General features: G+C 33.8%; 1 protein-coding gene, 1 long non-coding RNA gene and 1 pseudogene across 2 annotated transcripts; all 3 read left to right on the top strand.

Annotated features, from left to right (window-relative positions):
• The first annotated feature begins 3,718 nt into the window (after nucleotides 1-3,718).
• Nucleotides 3,719-3,961, top strand: LOC132052318 (uncharacterized). The gene is made up of 2 exons (XR_009413974.1): nucleotides 3,719-3,838; nucleotides 3,917-3,961. It is a non-coding gene; the product is annotated as an uncharacterized LOC132052318 (long non-coding RNA).
• Nucleotides 3,962-3,984: 23 nt separating this feature from the next.
• Nucleotides 3,985-6,812, top strand: LOC132053939 (small ribosomal subunit protein uS17-like). Its single transcript, XM_059446031.1, has 5 exons — nucleotides 3,985-4,011; nucleotides 4,238-4,457; nucleotides 6,091-6,259; nucleotides 6,309-6,398; nucleotides 6,478-6,812. The coding sequence occupies exons 1-5, from the start codon at nucleotides 3,985-3,987 to the stop codon at nucleotides 6,566-6,568; spliced, it is 597 nt and encodes a 198-aa protein (XP_059302014.1). The 3' UTR covers nucleotides 6,569-6,812.
• Nucleotides 6,813-9,102: 2,290 nt separating this feature from the next.
• Nucleotides 9,103-12,029, top strand: LOC132053940 (small ribosomal subunit protein uS17-like; annotated as a pseudogene).
• The last annotated feature ends 7,088 nt before the right edge of the window (nucleotides 12,030-19,117 follow it).

The raw sequence follows: 19,117 nt of genomic DNA on the forward strand, positions 1-19,117 counted from the left end.
AGTTATGACCAGCTATCCACACGACAAGTACAACATCAATTCATACGCAACTACGCTATATCGTCATTTTTATAATCCTTATAACAACTCACAAATGACTTTAGTTTCAACTCCAACCATTAAACACCTTCATTTCCATCATAAAATTCTTGATAATAACAATCAAAATATCAAGTAAAAACAGTTCACTAACTTCTTCACAAAACAGTCCACACACGGCTACACCATGCTTCAACATCACTCACATAAAATCATAGATTCAACCATTTTCATACTAACATAACTTCACCTTTAACCTTCCAATTCTTTTCATTCTTTTTACCATGAGATCTATGATAGTAACAACCATATTTATTAAAGAAAATCAGTCTATTAATTCCACCAAAACAGTCCCTACGGCCAACTAACATTCCCACACCAACTTTCATGATTTTATGCATGCGATTCATGTTCGTCAAGTTACAACCATACTTCAACATCAACACATATAACCCCATAACTACTATCATGTTCCAACATCAACACACCTTATTTCATGCATACAACTTATATTCACACATCTACATCACCCTTAATACTTGAAAAGAAAGTTAGATCTTACCTTGACAACTTGACTTCTCTACTTGGCTAGAGTTGGTGACTTGAGATGGAAAATGGTTCTTGTTGCTCCAAAGAATATCTTCACATTTTAGGGACCTTCTAAAGGGTTGAAACACCCTGGAAAAATAATTTTTTTGATCAACACACAAAGAGCTCCAAAATCAGCCCTTTGGCCGTGAGCTCTCCCCTCTCTCCCTCTAGGTTTTCTTTCTTTGTTGTGAAGTTGAAAATGAATGTAATGGCTGATTCCTTAGTCATTATTTGGTTAAATTATGATGCCTACAAGTTGGACACAACACATGCTCCACTCATGACATTGAGCACTCAATTAACTTTACACAAAATTTCAATTCTTTTCTCTAACTTTCTACTGAACTTCCCCCTTTGTTCCCTTTCTTCTTCTTTCCATTTAATTGTTTATGAGACAATTGCATGTGTAGTGAATGAATCATACACTAACCTTTGTCCATTGCAATCATACAAGGATGAATGTCAATATTTAAGTGTGCAAGTATTCTTCCTAATATGTGTGTCTTCATAAAATAATGCATGCTTTCATAAAGTGATAGATGCCCTCAATATTCAAATGTATGCCTCACATGGATGTCTTCTTTTTTATCCACCTTGGCCGAAATTTACATGTATTTTTCTTCGAATTTAATTGTCCACAATATAATGAAAATGTAGTGGATGAATCAACATTTAAATGCATATTTGTATGTCTTCCATAATAACCTTGTTTTAGATGACTTTGAGTCATCCTTTTTACCTTGGATGTTGATGCTCTTGTTTGCTCATTATTGTCACCAATTTTAACTTAACACCACAATTAAGGTAGTTCCTAATTTCCAACAACATTCTTGTACTAAGTAAAATTTGTACCCGATTAGTTCTAGTTTAGAAATTAAAATCCGAAGTTTCTATCTCACGTTGATTCTTTCACGAATAACTCGACGTATAAAAATACGGGATCTAACATTCTCCTCCTCCTTTAGAACATTCGTCCTCGAATGTCAAATGAGGACTAAAACTCGTCAATTAAATAACCGAATCACCCGTTATCGCAGACTATAGACAGCAAGATTAGACCACGAAAAGGGTGTTTTAGGAATATTAGGCCTAAAAGTGCTAAACGACCAAATGGGTCGTTACAACGACGGAGTGAAGCTTTATTAACTAGTTCAATTGAAAGTTTTTATCTTCGGATAACGTCCTTTTTGTAGCAATATGAGACGACTTGCTTCTTTCCCATGAGAACACCATTGATGAGAGTTGTGGAGCTTCATGCCCACCAAGTGCTTGATAAAATGTTTCAGTATATTTTAGTGTATATTTCTGTGTATTAACAAACATTATATTTAATTCTCAGTATATTTCAGTGTATTTCAGCATATTATTTTTGCTGTATTTCAACATATTTATATTTTTTTGGTGTAAATATAGTGAATGTTCCAACTATAGAGCCTATTTTTACTACACTTTGTTTTCACGACTTTTGTATTTCGCTGTATTTCAATGTATTTTCGCATTTTGTATTTCTAATTTATGAAACAGCATATATATTTCATTGTATTCCATTGTATATACGCATACTACAACTTTATATTTCTTAAACAATTAACCATATTTCATTATATTCAGTGTATATTTTTCTGTATTTGGAAGTTTTTAAATCTTTAGTGGTTTTTGAATTTAAAAAAGTTTTGATTGTGATAAAAATTGAGAGAGATTCGTAAGCTTTTATGGAAGAACAACCGTTTTGCATGATTTATGTGAAGTTTTAAATTGAATCTTGTATTTTTTTTTTAAAAAACTGTTCCATAAATAGGGCCTGATTTTACTCTTTAGTGATTTCTGTGAAAGATGGTTGATTTAATTTGACTTACTATTTAAAAAGGAAAAGAATATTATGTTAAAAAAATATAGGCCATTTTTTCTCTCAGATTTAAAAAAAAAAATGTTGCAAAAATAGAGCCTAAATTTACTCTAACGTGTTTTGTATTTCTCTGTATTTCGCTGTATTTCAAAAATGCGAGATACAACTGAAATTCAGCCAAAAGCAGCTACGAATTGTAAATCTTCAACTTGTAGCTATAACTAGTTAGAAGCTCTTAAAATGTAGCTATTTGTGTAAGTTTCCCAATTGAATACCGTGAAATTTTTACAAATTTAGTTGGTTGGATTTTGAGCCCATCTTGCAAATTAGCCCATATTGCATGTCCATCCAGAGTCTCTATCTCAACCTGCAGTACATAAGCTTCTCTAAGCCGCATCACTTACTACTGCTGCAAATTAGGGTTTTTGCTACCTCGCATCTCTTCTCATCCAAGTCATCTTCCTTGTTAATCCTCAATCATGGCGGAGCAGGGGTTTTTTTTTTTTGTTTTTTATATAAAATACAAAAGTTAAAATTTTTGAAAAGGCCAAAACATAGATCTTGGACCAAAAACAAGTTTGAGCCAGAATTTTGGATTTGAAGATTTGTTTTCAAAATCTGTCAAAATTTTATGGCCAAACCAAGATTTGAAAATAAATTTTCGAAATATGCTCTCAAACTCTATGGCCAAAAGGGAGCTATATATACATTAGCTGGTGAGGAGAGACTCGTACTACTAGCTTGTTTGGCCAAGCTTTTAAAATCAATTTTTTTAAAAAAAATTATTACTTTAAAAAGTAATTTTAGCAAAAAACAATTTGCATTTGGCCAATTAATTTAAAAGACACTTTTGAGCAGCAATTAGTATTTGACTAAACTTTTAAAAAGTGCTTCTAAGTATACTTTTCTCAAAAGTGATTTTCAAAAAAGTGTTTTTGGGAAAAAACGATTTTTAACTTTTGAAAAAACGGCTTCTGCTACTCCCCAAAAATACTTATTTCTTTCAAAAGCTTGGTCAAACACTTCACGTTTTGTAAATAAGTACTTATTAAAAAATAAGCATTTTTGGATAAAAATAAACTTGGCCAAACAAAGCTATATTATCGCTTTCAACCTCCTTAACACACAACTATCGCGCGACTTTTACTATTTTCGTTGGTTTTTATTTTGAGCCCACATGTAAATTGGCCCATTTTATAAGTCCAGTCCAGAGTAGCTATCCCAAACTACATAAGAGAGCGAATATATTTGTCCAAGCCCACACATCCCTCACTCTCTTTTGCAAATTAGGGTTTTTGCTACCTCGCATCTCTTCTCATCCAAGTTCATCTCCCTTCGTAACCCTCAAACTTGGCGGAACAGGTTCACTCTCTCACATCTTGCCTGTCAAATTATTTGTTTCTTAGAGAAAATATGTAATGTATTTCTTTTATGTTACAGACAGAGAAGGCTTTTTTGAAGCAACCAGGTGTTTTTCTAAGGTCAGTGGCCCCACTTATAGGTTATATATGTTTAATTTCCTTGTCGTTGTTTTCGTAATTACTACTGTTACTTGAAGTAAATAGAACTTTTGCTTCTGCATTATTAGATCACTGCACAATATTAGTTGATATTCTCGCATATGTTAACTTTTAGTAGGTAATTTTTTTTTTATAATTGTGATGACAAAATGTACAAGTACTTTTGTTTCAAAACATTGTTATAGCCTACTAAACTAAATGGGATATCAATTTTATTTATACACAAAACAACTCAATTTAGCATAAAAATCTGTTCAAGTATTTGACGAAATATAGCATATGTTTTTTTTTCTGTGCAAGTCCGTATGTTGGAGGAATTAGGACTAAGATTTGCGCTTTTTTGTTTATCTTGTTGGACAATTCTAAGAAAACTGGAAAGGGAAAGAGACTAGGAAAGGGAGGGAATCGATACTTTAAGAGCATTGCTTTAGGATTCAAGACTCCTCGTGAGGCCACTGATGGTCAATATTCATTTCCTCTAATTCTGTTGAAAAACATGTTCAATTACTTTATTTCATTTGTTTATTTATATTAGCTTTCTTAGTTAGTTAGTATAGTGAATCAATCAATCAATCAATTATGCAAAGTAACTTCGACTACTTTGGGAGTTAGGAATGGTTGATTGATTGATTTACATATGGTTCGAGCCTGAAGCAATGGGTGTGCCTGATGGAAAAGACCAATTCCTTACCTGGATTATGTAATAAGTTGAAGTTTTAGTTCTTGCAATGTGGTTGTATTCAGTAAATCTGTATCTTGAGAATTTATTTTGTTTAACCGGGTGGGTGGTAGAACTTTTTATTAGCTGGTTATTCAGGTTATTAATAAGTTGTTTATCTCTGTTTAAGATTGATTTATTCTGTCTTGCTTTGAGCAGACAAATATTTTGGAAGTAATAATTGGAATTTCTTCACTGTAATTTGGAAGTCTACTCCATAACCGGATAATTATGTGTTTGATTGACAATCCATAACACCTTGTTTTCATGTGGTCTTCTCTTGATTTTTTTTAAATCTTCGACAGAACTAGAGATGCATTGAACCTTCGAGAACTGGACATCTGGGATTTTACGAGCCAAGTTGTATCTTTTGACTGAAGATTACCTGTCCCAATTGCCACAGGGAATAAAGACATTCACATCACCAGCATTTGATTACACATTCACATCACCAGCATTTGATTACAGTTACCTAGGATATTATAAACACTAACCGCTACTAACTAATCTAGCAGCTAACTAACAAGCATTCTTATCAAAAAAATGTTACATAGGATATGATAATGTGAATAAAACCCTTCACATTACTGACAGTTGGTTATAGGTATGGATCTCAATAGCATATGGTTATAATATTGATGATGTGATGACCTTAATATATCGTAAAAGTATTGAATCAAAAAGGCATAATTTTAGAGGTGAACAACAGTGGATTGAATTTTAGCTTATTTATTCTTTTGTTTCCTGCTTCAACCTGTCTAGATTAAGATCAATAGCACACGGTAAGATGCTTATGCAGGCATTCCAAGAGACTTGCATTTATTTACATATAAGTAATAGAAAATAAAAGGTACTTACTAAATAGCTATCTTTGTGACGTTTATGTGGACATGATGCTTGTTAGTGTAATGTTCTCTAGAGGATGGATAGTTAAGACTGTCTTAGAAACAAAGATTACCTCAGATTTCAAGTCATCTTGCATATCCTTTGCACCACTCATCGTTTGATTCTTTCATAGCTTATCGGAATTTTTAATGTTGTGATTTTGTTGTTGCTTTTCATTCATTGTGCTGCTTTCATTTCTCGAGATTGATATTTCCAAAACATAACGATTAATCTACATACATTTAATGATTCATTTTGGCCTATCAAAAAAAATTATGTACCTTTAACTCGATTCCTACTTGTCAATCTATTGGTTCTTATCATCCATTGGATTCTTTCATATATGGTTTGGCTGATTATGGTAGAAATTTCCAAAAACAACAGTTGTGTTCCCTTTTTTTTTCTCCACCTATTTTGTAAAAATGGCTATGGTTGCTCAATTTCATCTTGTTCTGCGGTCTAACCTAATAGTTTGGTGTGTTTAAATTTAGATACATACATTGACAAGAAATGCCCATTCACTGGAAATGTTTCTATCCGAGGTCGTATCCTTGCTGGTACATGCCACAGTGCTAAGATGAACAGAACCATCATTGTTCGACGCAACTACCTACATTATGTCATGAAGTACCAGAGGCAAGAGCTTGTCACTTTAAATATGTGGGCTGCTTCACTTTTTTGTTTTGTTTTAACACGTGCACTATTTCAGATATGAGAAGAGGCACTCTAATATTCCTGCTCACATATCACCATGCTTCCTTGTGAAAGAGGGTGATCATGTTATTATTGGACAATGCAGGTTAGGACCATCCTATTTTTATTTTGCTACGGTATTTTCATTTTTGCTGTATAATGTAATAACATTTTCTTCTTCGCAGGCCTTTGTCCAAAACTGTGAGGTTCAATGTCTTAAAAGTGGTTCCAGCTGGTTCTGCTGGTGGGGAAAAAAAGGCTTTTACCGGAATGTGAGCTTGGTGCTCCCATTTTAAATATTACTTCTAAGAATGATGTCAGGACACTTCTGCTCTTACTGAGTTGTCTTCATTGGTTTCCCTTTAGCTTCAAATTTTGAAACTTAATGCTAGCAAGTTCTTTTATTAAGCCTATGTACTATTAGCTTATAAGATGATTGAACCTTATGAAAAAATGATATTTGGTGACTTGAGTTGGCAGCGCTTTTATTGTCAGTTGAGTTTTACTAATTTGTGGGGTATTTAAGTGAACTATCGTTAAATGGAGCAAATCAGTCCCAAACGCAGATGTTATGAATTTTCTTTACAACTTTTACTAGTTACTCCTGAGTCCCACTCTACGTGAGGCGATTTGAAGTAGTTAATTATTTAACTTCAGTATGAAATTGGACATAAAATCTTCAAATTTGAAATAGAATGTACTCCCTCTGTTTCAATTCGTTTGAACCTATTTCCTTTTTAGTCCGTGCCAAAATGAATGACCTCTTTCCCAATTTGGAAATAAATTCACTTTATGAATGATTTACAGCCACACAAATTTTCAAGGTTTATTTTGAACCACAAGTTTCAAAAGTCTTCCCTCTTTTTTATATGTCGTGTCCACTCAAATGAGTTCATATAAATTGAAACGGAGGGAGTATTAATTTATGAAATCTTCATAAAATCTTTTACCTATGATGACATATCCTGCAATATAATCGTATATTCTTGTAAAATTTACACCTCTATAAAACTCTTTCATAAATTTCAATTGACTTCTATTATTTGTCACTTTCGTTGCTGGTTATTTATTTTCTTAAAAGAAAAAATACTGACATTATTTTGATGTCATATAGCCACATACAGAGATAGGATTTCTAAGATAATTAACAATTGGTCTAGGATTTTGACCTAATATATTGACTTTTAAATACACCGATTTTGACAAAGAATACTACATCAAGCATGCTTAGTAAATATTTTTCATTGAACGATCTGCATATATTTGTATTTTGTTTAGATAAATTTTTTCATCTCGTAAGGCTCTAAGTTCAAAGCAAATTATGTGAGACAATTATTGATTCATTGATTATTATTCATATGCCATATGAAATCTTACGTTTGAGAATTTAAATTTAAATACTTTTCCTTTAATAACATTAAAAAAATAGGATGACATTTGGCTATAACAATCAAATAATTTTCAATCAAACATTGTTAACAATCAATCGCTATAAAAGGCGAAAAAAAATCAAGAGAAAAAAGGCTATTATAAAAAGGTTTGACTCTAATTATTATATTGAGAACTAGTCATACATAACATTCGTCGAAACTCAAAAGTGTGAGTAAAATCACCCATCAATTTTAATCTCGAAGTGCATATATAATTTGATTATGAGACCGCTATTTAAAACATCACTCAGTGGACAAAAATTTACAAATGTACACACTTCACATCAACTTCAAAAATGCGGTATCTAAAGTTTTATATGGTTATATGGTTGAAGTGCATGCACAATACCTGGAGTTTATTCTTTTTTTTTTTTAATTTTTTTTTAACTTCAAACGCATATGATTGAAGTATTTAATGCCTGAACTTCAGCTATGCGTGAATGAGTTCAATCATTTTTTGCCTGAATTTCAGTAATTCAGCCATTAAATACTTCATACATATTTGTTTAGACTTAGGCTTTCGTCATCCACAAAACCTAACTTAAGAAGTTGTTCCGAAGTGGATTGACGTACCCCAAAAAAAAAAAAGGTTTAAACATGGGTACATATTAAATAGCGATATTAAAACATTTGTTTTGTGTGGATTGTCCTTCAAAGGCACTAGTCTTTAATTTTTCACCCTCAAATTGGTGGTCTTTAATTTTTTTTTTCCCTTCGCCTAATGCCCCGAGGTTCTGGGTTCGAACTCCAGCTCAGTAAAAAAAAAAAATCGTAAGGCAGAGGTTTGTAAAATTCCAACTACGTCAAAATAAAAAAGGTAGAGTTTGAAACTCTATATGAGGTAGAGTTTTGCATGCCTTGCGAATCGAAACTCTATCTTGCGATTTTTGATTGAGCAAAGGTTCGAACCCGAAATCAAGAAATTTTAGTGAAGAGGCAAAAAATTAAAGACCACTGCCTTTGAAAGGTATCGTGCAAATGGCCCATATTATATTAAAATAGGGCAAAAGTTTACAATTTTAGTTGGTCTTTAAATTTTGGATTTTGGTCTTTAAGGCCTTGGAAAATTTTGCCCCTCATATTTGTGGTCTTTAATTTTGCCCCTCACACTTTTAGTTAAGGCACACCCTATATTAATTCTTAAAAGCAAAATTTCAAATATGAGGGGCAAAATTTAAAGACCACCCCAAAAGAAGGGCAATTCTGCGAATTGCGCGATTAAAATACAGCAAAGTTTACAATTTTAGTTGGTTGGATTTTGGGCCCATCCCAATCAATATAGCAATCCTGCCTATATTTATCTAAGTCGTGACTCTCTGCTGCCTATTAGGGTTTTGGTGCCGCGCGTCTCTCCTCGTTTAATTCAACTACCCTTCAATCATGGCGGAGCAGGTTCCTCTCTTTCACACACACACACACACGTGTTGCCTGTCACATTATGAGTTTGTATAGAGAAAATCTAATGAATTTGTTTTGTGTTGCAGACTGAGAAGGCTTTTTTGAAGCGTACCTGGTGTTTTTCTAAGGTCAGTATCCTCACCAATGCTCTATGCTTTGTTCGTTCAATTCCGTAAATTAGATTAATTTGAGGCTAAGATTTGAGTTTTTTGTTTGGCGGCTCAAAAGAAGACTGGTAAGGGAAAGAGGCCGGGAAAGGGAGGGAATCGATACTTTAAGAGCATTGGCTTAGGCTTCAAGACTCCTCGTGAGGCTACTGAAGGTCAATATTCATTTCATTTCATCTAATTAATATGTATTTCACTTTGTATCTGCTGATTTATATTAGATATTAGGTTTTTTAATTAATTTGCAGATGGTCTGATTGAAGCAGAACAGATATTCTATAACATTAATGTAGTGAATGCCAATTATTTTGGGTTTAAGGAATGGTTGATTGATCTATGATAGTGAATATAGTTTTCCGTATCATTTTCTACTTTGATGTATTGGATTCATGTAGTGAATGCCAACTAGATGGGATTAAGATTGATCGATGTATATACGATTCAAGCCAAAAGCAATGGCCTACCTATCCGGATTATGTTTTTGTAATGTAGTTGGCGTTGGTATATCCGTATTAAGAAGTTTTAGTTTTTGCAATGTTGTTGGCATTTGGTAATCTTTCTATTAGGAACTTATTTTGTGGCCATACTGGAGGGTTAGAGGAATTGATGATTGTGGAGTGTGTACAAAATATTGTTTGATGCAATTTGAGTACATAAGGGGAAACACATTGTAGAACGTGTTTAATGCAATTTTGTTATTTCATTTCATCCATTGTGCTTCGTTCATTTCTCATTTGCCAAGATAGTAAATATTTATAAAGCACATGATCACTTTATGTACATGTGATGATTCCTTTTGCCAATAAAAAAGAATTGTACATGTCCTGCTTGTGAATCTTAACGTGGTTTGTTATTGCTTATGATCCGTTTCAATTTAGTTATGTTTGGCTTAGATAGTAAATTTTCCATAACGACTTGTTAGATTTACGTGCTTTTTAAAACCCCGTTAACAATAGGTTGCATGAACTTAATGTTGGCTTTCAAATATAGAAAAGTATATTGCAAGCAATTTTTTCCCCGCATTTTAAAATGGCTATGATTGCTTAATTCTCTTTGTTCTATGGTCTAACCTAATGGTTTGGTCTTGTTTGAATTTTGTTCTATGGTCTAACCTAACGGACTTGAAGAGCAGTAGAGTATTCTTCTATAGTTTTGCTTTCTCCCACAAAAGAATATACTGTTCTTACAGAAGAAATTGCTTGCTCCACAATAGTTCCAGCTTTGCCATATTCGTCCCTTATTTTTCTGGCTATGTCCATAAGAGCCCTCCCATACATAAGACCCGGAATCACTAGGAGAATAATAGAAGGAAATCCCACTATTGCCAGCCTCCATATCATCAAGAATCCTACCACGTAGGACCCAATAAATGTTGCTACGTTCATCAAGAAAAGCTCGGAACTCCGTATTAATTCCAAATTATAAACATTATTAATTAATGTTCGAATGATTTTACTAAACTTAGAATAATGAAAGAACAAATTAAGCTAACGCGGTCTTGAATTACAAGCGTCATCGGAGACACTAGCTATGACATCGGCCGTGCTTGCCACGCGTAGATCAAAGTATCCTACATCTTGTCTTAGAACTGCTTTTAAGTATCTTATTCGCAGCCTTGACACTTGCCTCTCTGCTGTTCTTGTCCAACAATGGACTTGATCGATGTACATATGATTCAAGCCAAAAGCAACTTGTAGGGCTTGAAAAAGCCAAAACCTCACCTGGATTATGCTTCGTTCATTTCTCATTTGCCAAGATAGTAAATATTTACAAAGCAACAATGATTAATTTATGTACATGTGATCATCATTTTGCCAATAAGAAAGAATTGTACATGTTACGCTCTTGTGAATCTTAACGCGGTTTGTTATTGCTTATAATCCGTTGGGATTCTTTCACTTAAGTTATGTTTGGCTTAGATGGTAAATTTTCCACGACTACTTTTTAGATTTACGTGCTTTTTAAAACCCTGTATAACAATAAGTTGCATGAACTTAATGTTGGCTTTCAAATATAGAAAAGTATATTGCAAGCAATTTTTTTCTGCATTTTAAAATGGCTATGATTGCTTAATTCTCTTTGTTCTATGGTCTAACCTAACGGTTTGGTCTGTTTGAATTTAGGTACTTACATTGACAAGAAATGCCCATTCACTGGCAATGTTTCCATCCGAGGTCGTATCCTTGCTGGTGCATGCCACAGTGCTAAGATGAACAGAACCATCATTGTTTGACGGAATTACCTACATTATGTCAAGAAGTACCAGAGGCAAGAGCTTGTCACTTTTAAATATATTGGCCGCTTAACTTCTTCTTTTGTTAGTTGTAACATGTAAATTAATATGTCAGATATGAGAAGAGGCACTCCAATATTCCAGCTCACATATCACCATGCTTCCGTGTGAAAGAGGGTGATCATGTTATTATTGAAGAGTGATCATGCGAGTTTGGACCGTTCGTTTTTATTTTGCTATAGTAATTTTCTTTATTTTTCGTTATTGTATGTGGTAACATTTTCTCGTTTTACAGTGCCTTTGTCCAAAACCGTGAGGTTCAATGTCTTGAAGGTGGTTCACTGAGTCGGTGGTGGTGGGAAAAAAGCTTTTACCGGAATGTGAGCTTGGTGCTTCCATTTTAGTTGTTACTTCTAGGGATGATGTTGAGACTTTTATGCTTTGACTGCTTCATTAATTTTCCTTCGAGCTTCAAATTTTGAAACTTAATGCTAGCAAGTTTTGTTAAAGCCTATGTCCGGGTTGTAAGATGTTTGTGATTGAACGCCTTATAAGAAAAGGATGTTTGGTGGTTGAATTATATAGCAAGCGCTTCTCTCATCTTGGCACTTGAGTTACTAACTTGCGGCCCCCTTTAGCTATTTGTTTTGAGCTGAGTCTGCTAGAAATGTAGATTGATGCCTATTGGTTCATTGCCCAAAACATATCATAGCTAACTCTTAACATATCACAGGAAACTAGCATGGGCATTGCGATACACAGCCAGTAAATATATCTTGCAACGTAATTTAATCAAGAACGCCTGTAACTGTTTCTTTAGCACATTTCTTCTGCAAGAAGAGTAAAATGTTTGAATTTTCCTCAGGAGCAACCACAAACTTCAACAATTTAATATCTATCGCCAATGGACTTATACATTGAGTCAGCATACGCCTAAGGTTGAATAGGAAGAATGTACCATGTGACGCACACTTGCAATTGTAAATAACCAAGTTGTGAAACATAAAGCCTTTTGACTCATCATTTAACCTTCCCATGGATGCCAAATTTGAAATGTTCAGCTTGTTGTCAAAAGTTGTTAATAACCTACCAACACCTATTGAGCATACCATCCATGGGCTTAAACATGCTTGAGTGGTTGCCATCATCCTCCTGACACAGACACAATAGCCTATTACAAGGAAACACAGATCAAACAAGTTAACTTTCTTATATCGAGATTCTCAATGTTCTAAAAATGAGTGCAAAAGTTACTACGCTTGTGTTGCTTGTTTGAAGTTTATTGGAAAATAATAATTTAGTAAGGCTTATGTCTATTAAAATTTTAACTTGATTCGCCTGTTGAATGGGAAATCACCTGCGTTTGGCTATCTTGGATGTGGGATAATTTAGTCCTAGGATCATAATTGATACGTATAATCTTTGGATAACTTTGAGTACATTAGGGAAAACATACTAGTGGTAGAACTTCTTATTCTTATTAGCTGGGAACTCGGGCTATTCAGATGACATGGAGGATAAGTTATTTATGCAATTCGCAGAATTGCCCTTCTTTTGGGGTGGTCTTTAAATTTTGCCCCTCATATTTGCGGTCTTTAAATTTTGCCCCTCATATTTGTGGTCTTTAAGTTTTGCCCTTAGCTTGGATACCTGAGGTTTTGGGTTCGAACCCCCGCTCAAGCATAAAATAAAGAAATAATTTCGCAAGGCGGGGGGTGGAGGAGTGTCCCCCCTCCGCATAACTTCCTTAAGGAAAAACTAAAGTTATGCCGGAGGGGGCATAACTTTTCCTCAAGGCATAATTTAGTTTTGCCTTATGGGGGCAAAACTTTTCCTTAAGGAATTATGCCTTATGGGCAGACTTTTTAATTAAGGTATAACCAAAAGTATGCCTTAACTAAAAGTGTGCCTTGAAAAGTTTTTTTTTTTTTAAAAAAAAATGTCTCAAGGCAAAGTCTCCCCTCCGCATAACTTCCTTAAGGAAAAACTAAAGTTATGCCGGAGGGGCATAACTTTTCCTCAAGGCATAATTTAGTTTTGCCTTATTGGGCAAAACTTTTCCTTAAGGAACTATGCCTTATGGGGCAGACTTTTAATTAAGGCATAACCAAAAGTATGCCTTAACTAAAAGTGTGCCTTGAAAAGTTTTAAAAAAAAAAAAAAGTCTCAAGGCAAAGTCCCCCTCAAGCATAACTTCCTTAAGGAAAAACTAAAGTTATGCCGGAGGGGGCATAACTTTTCCTCAAGGCATAATTTAGTTTTGCCTTATGGGGCAAAATTTTTCCTTAAGGAATTATGCCTTATGGGGCAGACTTTTAATTAAGGTATAACCAAAAGTATGCCTTAACTAAAAGTGTGCCTTGAAAAGTTTTTTTTTTTTAAAAAAAATGTCTCAAGGCAAAGTCTGCCCCCTCCGGCATAACTTCCTTAAGGAAAAACTAAAGTTATGCCGGAGGGGGCATAACTTTTCCTCAAGGCATAATTTAGTTTTGCCTTATTGGGCAAAACTTTTCCTTAAGGAATTATGCCTTACGGGCGACTTTTAATTAAGGTATAACCAAAAGTATGCCTTAACTAAAAGTGTGCCTTGAAAAGTTAAAAAAAAAAAAAAAAAAAATCTCAAGGCAAAGTACCCCTCCCGCATAACTTCCTTAAGGAAAAACTAAAGTTATGCGGAGGGGCATAACTTTTCCTCAAGGCATAATTTAGTTTTGCCTTATGGGGCAAAATTTTTCCTTAAGGAACTATGCCTTATGGGGCATACTTTTAATTAAGGCATAACCAAAAGTATGCCTTAACTAAAAGTGTGCCTTGAAAAGTTAAAAAAAAAAAAAAAAAAAAAAAAAGTCTCAAGGCAAAGTCGCCCCTCCGCATAACTTTGGTTTTTACTTAAGGATTGTATCTTTGGATCCAGCATACACTCTCCCTTACTGTCTTGCGAAATTATTTTTTTGTATCAGCGAAGGGCAAAACTTAAAGAACACAAATATGAGGGGCAAAATTTAAAGACCACCCCAAAAGAAGGGCAATCCGTGCAAAAAAATGATTAAAATACCTTTTATTTGCGCGGAGTGCCCTTCTTTTCATTTATGCCTTCTTTAATTTTTGCTCCTGTCGCTTGTTTAATGAAAGTTTTTTGACGAAATTACCCTTACCCCATTAAAACCCTTTCTATTTCGTCATTTGCCCTTTTCTTTTCTTTTTTTGCTTCTTCGTTCCTCCTTTGTTTTGTGTTTGTCTTATACGTTCCAAAATTTAGGTACGAATTTGGATCTTTTGCTCGTTTCAATATTTGTTTTTATGTTAAATTGTTGTTTGTTGAATTGATATCTTTGTCTTCGTCGTTTTTTATATTTAATTGATCCTTTTTGATTTAAAATTATAGTGTTTTGTTAAAGTGTACGTATGATTTTTTGAACTTTAGTTTTCGTTGCCCATGTATATATTTTGGTTTTTTGAATGTCGTATTATGAATGTCGTAATATGTTTTAGTTGATTTTAATATGCGTTTTGGTTTTCTCTTTGTTGAATCTTTGAAGTTTTGCTGTGAGCATTTGTTTTATGTTGTTCTTGTTGTTTTTGTTTAATAATGCGGTTTTTGTGAAGAATGTGTTTGTGCGAGGCGGCATATGCTGTTCGGCAGAATTTTGTTTTTTAAAACTACATTTATGCCTATTCGGCATAATTTCGTGATTTAAGTTACTTTGTATGTGTTTTGATTTTTTGGTGTTTTTTTTTTTTAATAATGTTGGTTTTTATGATAGTTTATATGTTTTCCTGATTATAAACTCTAGTTTAAGATTTTTGGTGTTTTTTTGTTTAGTAACTTTGTGTTTTCATGAAGGCTGTGTTTGTGCGAGGCAACATATGCGGGTCCGTGAGAGTTATTGGTTTTTGAAAGCGAAGTTATCGGTTAGGCATAAAGTTATACTGTTCGGCATAACTTCATAACTTAATTTATGTGTGTCTTGGTTTTTTGGTGTTGTCTTGTTAATAATTTTGTGTGTCTTTGGTTTTTGGTGTTGTCTTGTTAATAATTTTGTTTTTATGCAATCTTATGTGTTTTGGTTCTTTCTTCTATTATGCGGTATTTGTGTACCGGTCTAGGGGCGATTTTTTATTATGGTATATGTTAATTATTTTCATTCTCATTTTTGGTTTATTCTTATGTAAATTCTTGGTTTTTGTTGACATTGATTTTTCTTTTATAGGAGGAACATCCCTTGGTTAAGTTTGAACCTTTGGGTTGAAGGAGGTGGCATGTGGAGTGGTGATTTTCATTTTCGGAGTTTGATTTTGTCCTTTTTGAGTGTCTCTCAATTGGACTTGTTGAAAAAGGGTGTGTTTGGACGGTTTATGGATTTGGTTGATGTCCTTTGAGTGATAGTATTTTCCATTGCTTGATCTTATCGCAACTTTCATCTAGTAATGATAGTGCGTTAAAGTTTAAGATATTTGATCGTGTGTGTGTATTTGATTAAGTGTTTCCGTCTTATTCTTGGTTTGGATTCTTGTCTTGGCGATTTTAGTGTTGTGTCTAGCGGGCCAAATAGATTGTTGAGACTTTATTTTCCAAATCGGGATAGAATAAGGTTGTGTGATCTCAAGAGTTTCTTACGGATCAAGTCAAGTAATCGTCTTGGTGGTTTTTGGGAAAGATCTAGTGATCTGTTAGACTTCTTGAGATCTATATAATGGAGAGGGTTTTGTTGGGTCGTAACGAGAAATGTGTTGTTAAAGGTCATCTAATGAAGATAATTGATGATGACGGTCTCGAGTGTCTTATCCTTGGGGTTCCCTTAGTTTTAATTGGTTGGTACGGTCGATTCGTGGTTGTGTGAAGACTTTCAAGAGCATGCCATCTACACGTTATATGATTAGTGGTTTCCCTTACGCTTTAAATGTGTGGCTGTTGGAAGTTTTCCCTATCTTTCGAGGGTTTTCAAGTTTTCATGGTCTGAAGTCTCCTCGTATGTTGTCTTGGGGTCCTTCAAAGCAAGTTGATTATAAAGTTATTACTGATAATTTCTTCCATCTTTGAAAAAGTATGTGTTTCCCTTTTGTTGATGCTTCTTTTTCTTGGTTCTTTTTCCCTCTTGTTATTTTTTGTGTTTTTGTCTAATTGATGTGTTTATATTGTGTTATAGCGATTCAAGAAATTTATTGTCCATCTTTGTTGTTGTTGGTACGGAACAAGAGATCTTTGGATTATCCGATTGCACTTAAATTTCACGATGATTCGAGCCCTTGTTCTTCCGTGCGGTTTTTCCATACGAAGTTACTTCTCGGATAGTTGATGTAAGTTGTACTTTGCCTTTTGTGTTTTTGGTTGTTTTTGAATTCGAGTTAGAGGCCTTGTGGTAGAGTATTTTAGTAGGTGACATTTTTGTAGTCTTTTTTGTTTTGGTTATGGAAATTAAAGTTTATTTTTAGGCTTTCATACTTTTTACCCTACCGGCATCTTTGTTCTCATTTTGAGACTTATTTTAGTAGGTAAAACTTAAAAGCCCTTCCGCATACATTTCTCTTAGCAATTTTCATTTTCGGAACTTAAGTTTATTCTTATTCAACATTAATTTAATGACATCAAAAGTAATGTGTTTATTGTTTTATACGGGGTGTTTTTTCTAGTGTGAAGAATCAACTTGATGATGAACGATCTACAATTGTAGGTAACGTATGGCTTTTTATTTTAGAGGCCTTGTGGTAGAGTATTTTAGTAGGTGACATTTTTGTGGTTTTGGTTATGGAAATTAAAGTTTATGCCCCTTGGGGCATACTTTTTTTTGCAAACGTAGAATCTGCCCTTAATACATTTCTCCTTTCATAAAATTCTGCCCCTCTTAGGCATCTTGTTCTCATTTTGAGACTTATTTTAGTAGGTAACACATTTTGCAGTCTTCTCTGTTTTGGTTTTGGAAATGAAAGTTTATGCCCCTTGAGGCATATTTTTTGGTTTTGCAAACTTAAAATCCCCTTAGGCATACATTTCTCATATTTTCATTTTATTTGGTTTTGAAAGTTTATGCCCTTGAGGCATATTTTTTGGTTTTCATTTTCGGACTTCCGCATACATTTCTCCTTTCATATTAGGGTACGTTCTGGCAAGCGTTTTCATTTTCGGACTTAAGTTACATTTTGGTCCGGCATACTTATTCAACATTAATTTAATGACATCAAAAGTAATGTGTTGTTTTATTGATACGTTATACGGGGTGTTTTGTCTAGTGTGAAGAATCAACTTGATGATGAACGATCTACAATTGTCAATCAAGTAAAGGTATGGCTTTTTATTTTTTTATTTTTGAGTTTGTTAATATGATATGTATACTTTGCATTTGCATTCGTTGTTTTTGTTTATTCTCATTTTCTTTTCTTCTTTGTTTAATTTTTTTTTTCGTTGTTTTGTAGTCTTTGGATAGCCGTTTCGAAGAATTGGATAAAAATTTTGTTGGTGCGATTAATGCTGTGGATAGCTTAGTTCGTGTACATGATGAAACAAAGTCATGTGTAGCAGCTTCTGAAAGTGCTAAAAGAACTTGTTTGGAAAGTAGACTTGACAGTTTGGAAAGTAAATTTGATTATGTGATGCATTGTGTTGAAAGTTTAGTTATTTGCATAGCGAAAACAAATCTTGTAAAGCTTGTGCATACGGTAAAAGACAACTGATTTGGGTTATTCAGTGAATGATGAGGTGAAGTTAGATGCAAATCTTGGAAAAGATTTGCAGGAATCTTGTAAAGCAAGGTTTACAAAAAATGAGACGTCTCCCATGCTCGATATGCTCTGTGATGCTGCTGTTTCTTCATCAAGTCAACTGTCTGATAAAACTCAAACTCTTTCTCAGTTTGAAAAGGAATTTGTGAAAGAAAATGAAGACCGCGCAAAAAAAGAAGCACTTAAAGAAATTGCTGCAATTAATAATGCTTTTCAATGCGGAGATTATCTGTTTTCTTCTAATGAAGCATCACAAAATGTAAATGAAGTAGCATTTCTGCTGTTGAAGATAGTAGAAAACGTCGAGATGCGAAGATGGAAACAAAGAAGATGATGGTTATCCTAATTGGTGTTTGCTTACACCAAGCGGTACTCCGATTGAGAAACGGTTGAGTTAACTTTGTTGAAGATATATCTTGTCTTTTGAGAAGAGTTAGGAAAGTGAATTGATTTTTTTGTTGTTATTTATGGCAAGTGTTATGTTATTGTGTCTCCCCTTTTTCGAATGATGTATATGTAAATTGGTCTTTCATTTACGTACATATAATGAAGTTTCACTTTTTCAATGTGCTCTATTGTAGTACGCCTTAACTTAGGCATACTTTTGCCATTTTTGTGAACGGATGTTACGCCCTTCCGGCATACTTCTAAGATGGAAGTAACTGTTTTTCCTAAAAATAAAAAAGATAATTAAAAAGTGACAGTTACATCTCGAATAAGTGCGACAGTTACTTCCAATTAATGTATTAATTGTTTTGTTTTTAAAAAAAATAAAAATGGAAAGAAAAACTGAAAAATTCTTTGTATTTTTGTCAATAGTTGCGACAGTTACTCCAATTTAAATTTGAGTAGCTGTTTTTGGTTTTAAAAAAAAAAAAAA

This window comes from Lycium ferocissimum, chromosome 4 (genome assembly GCF_029784015.1).
Source record: "Lycium ferocissimum isolate CSIRO_LF1 chromosome 4, AGI_CSIRO_Lferr_CH_V1, whole genome shotgun sequence".
Taxonomy (NCBI): domain Eukaryota; kingdom Viridiplantae; phylum Streptophyta; class Magnoliopsida; order Solanales; family Solanaceae; genus Lycium; species Lycium ferocissimum.

Bases quoted from the DNA above. Each gene is read 5' to 3' on its own strand.
- LOC132053939 (XM_059446031.1), top strand. From the start codon at position 3,985: ATGTTTAATTTCCTTGTCGTTGTTTTC. The intron at 4,012-4,237 runs GTAATTACTACT...AACTCAATTTAG, and splicing joins ATTTCCTTGTCGTTGTTTTC to CATAAAAATCTGTTCAAGTA. The intron at 6,399-6,477 runs GTTAGGACCATC...TCTTCTTCGCAG, and splicing joins GTTATTATTGGACAATGCAG to GCCTTTGTCCAAAACTGTGA.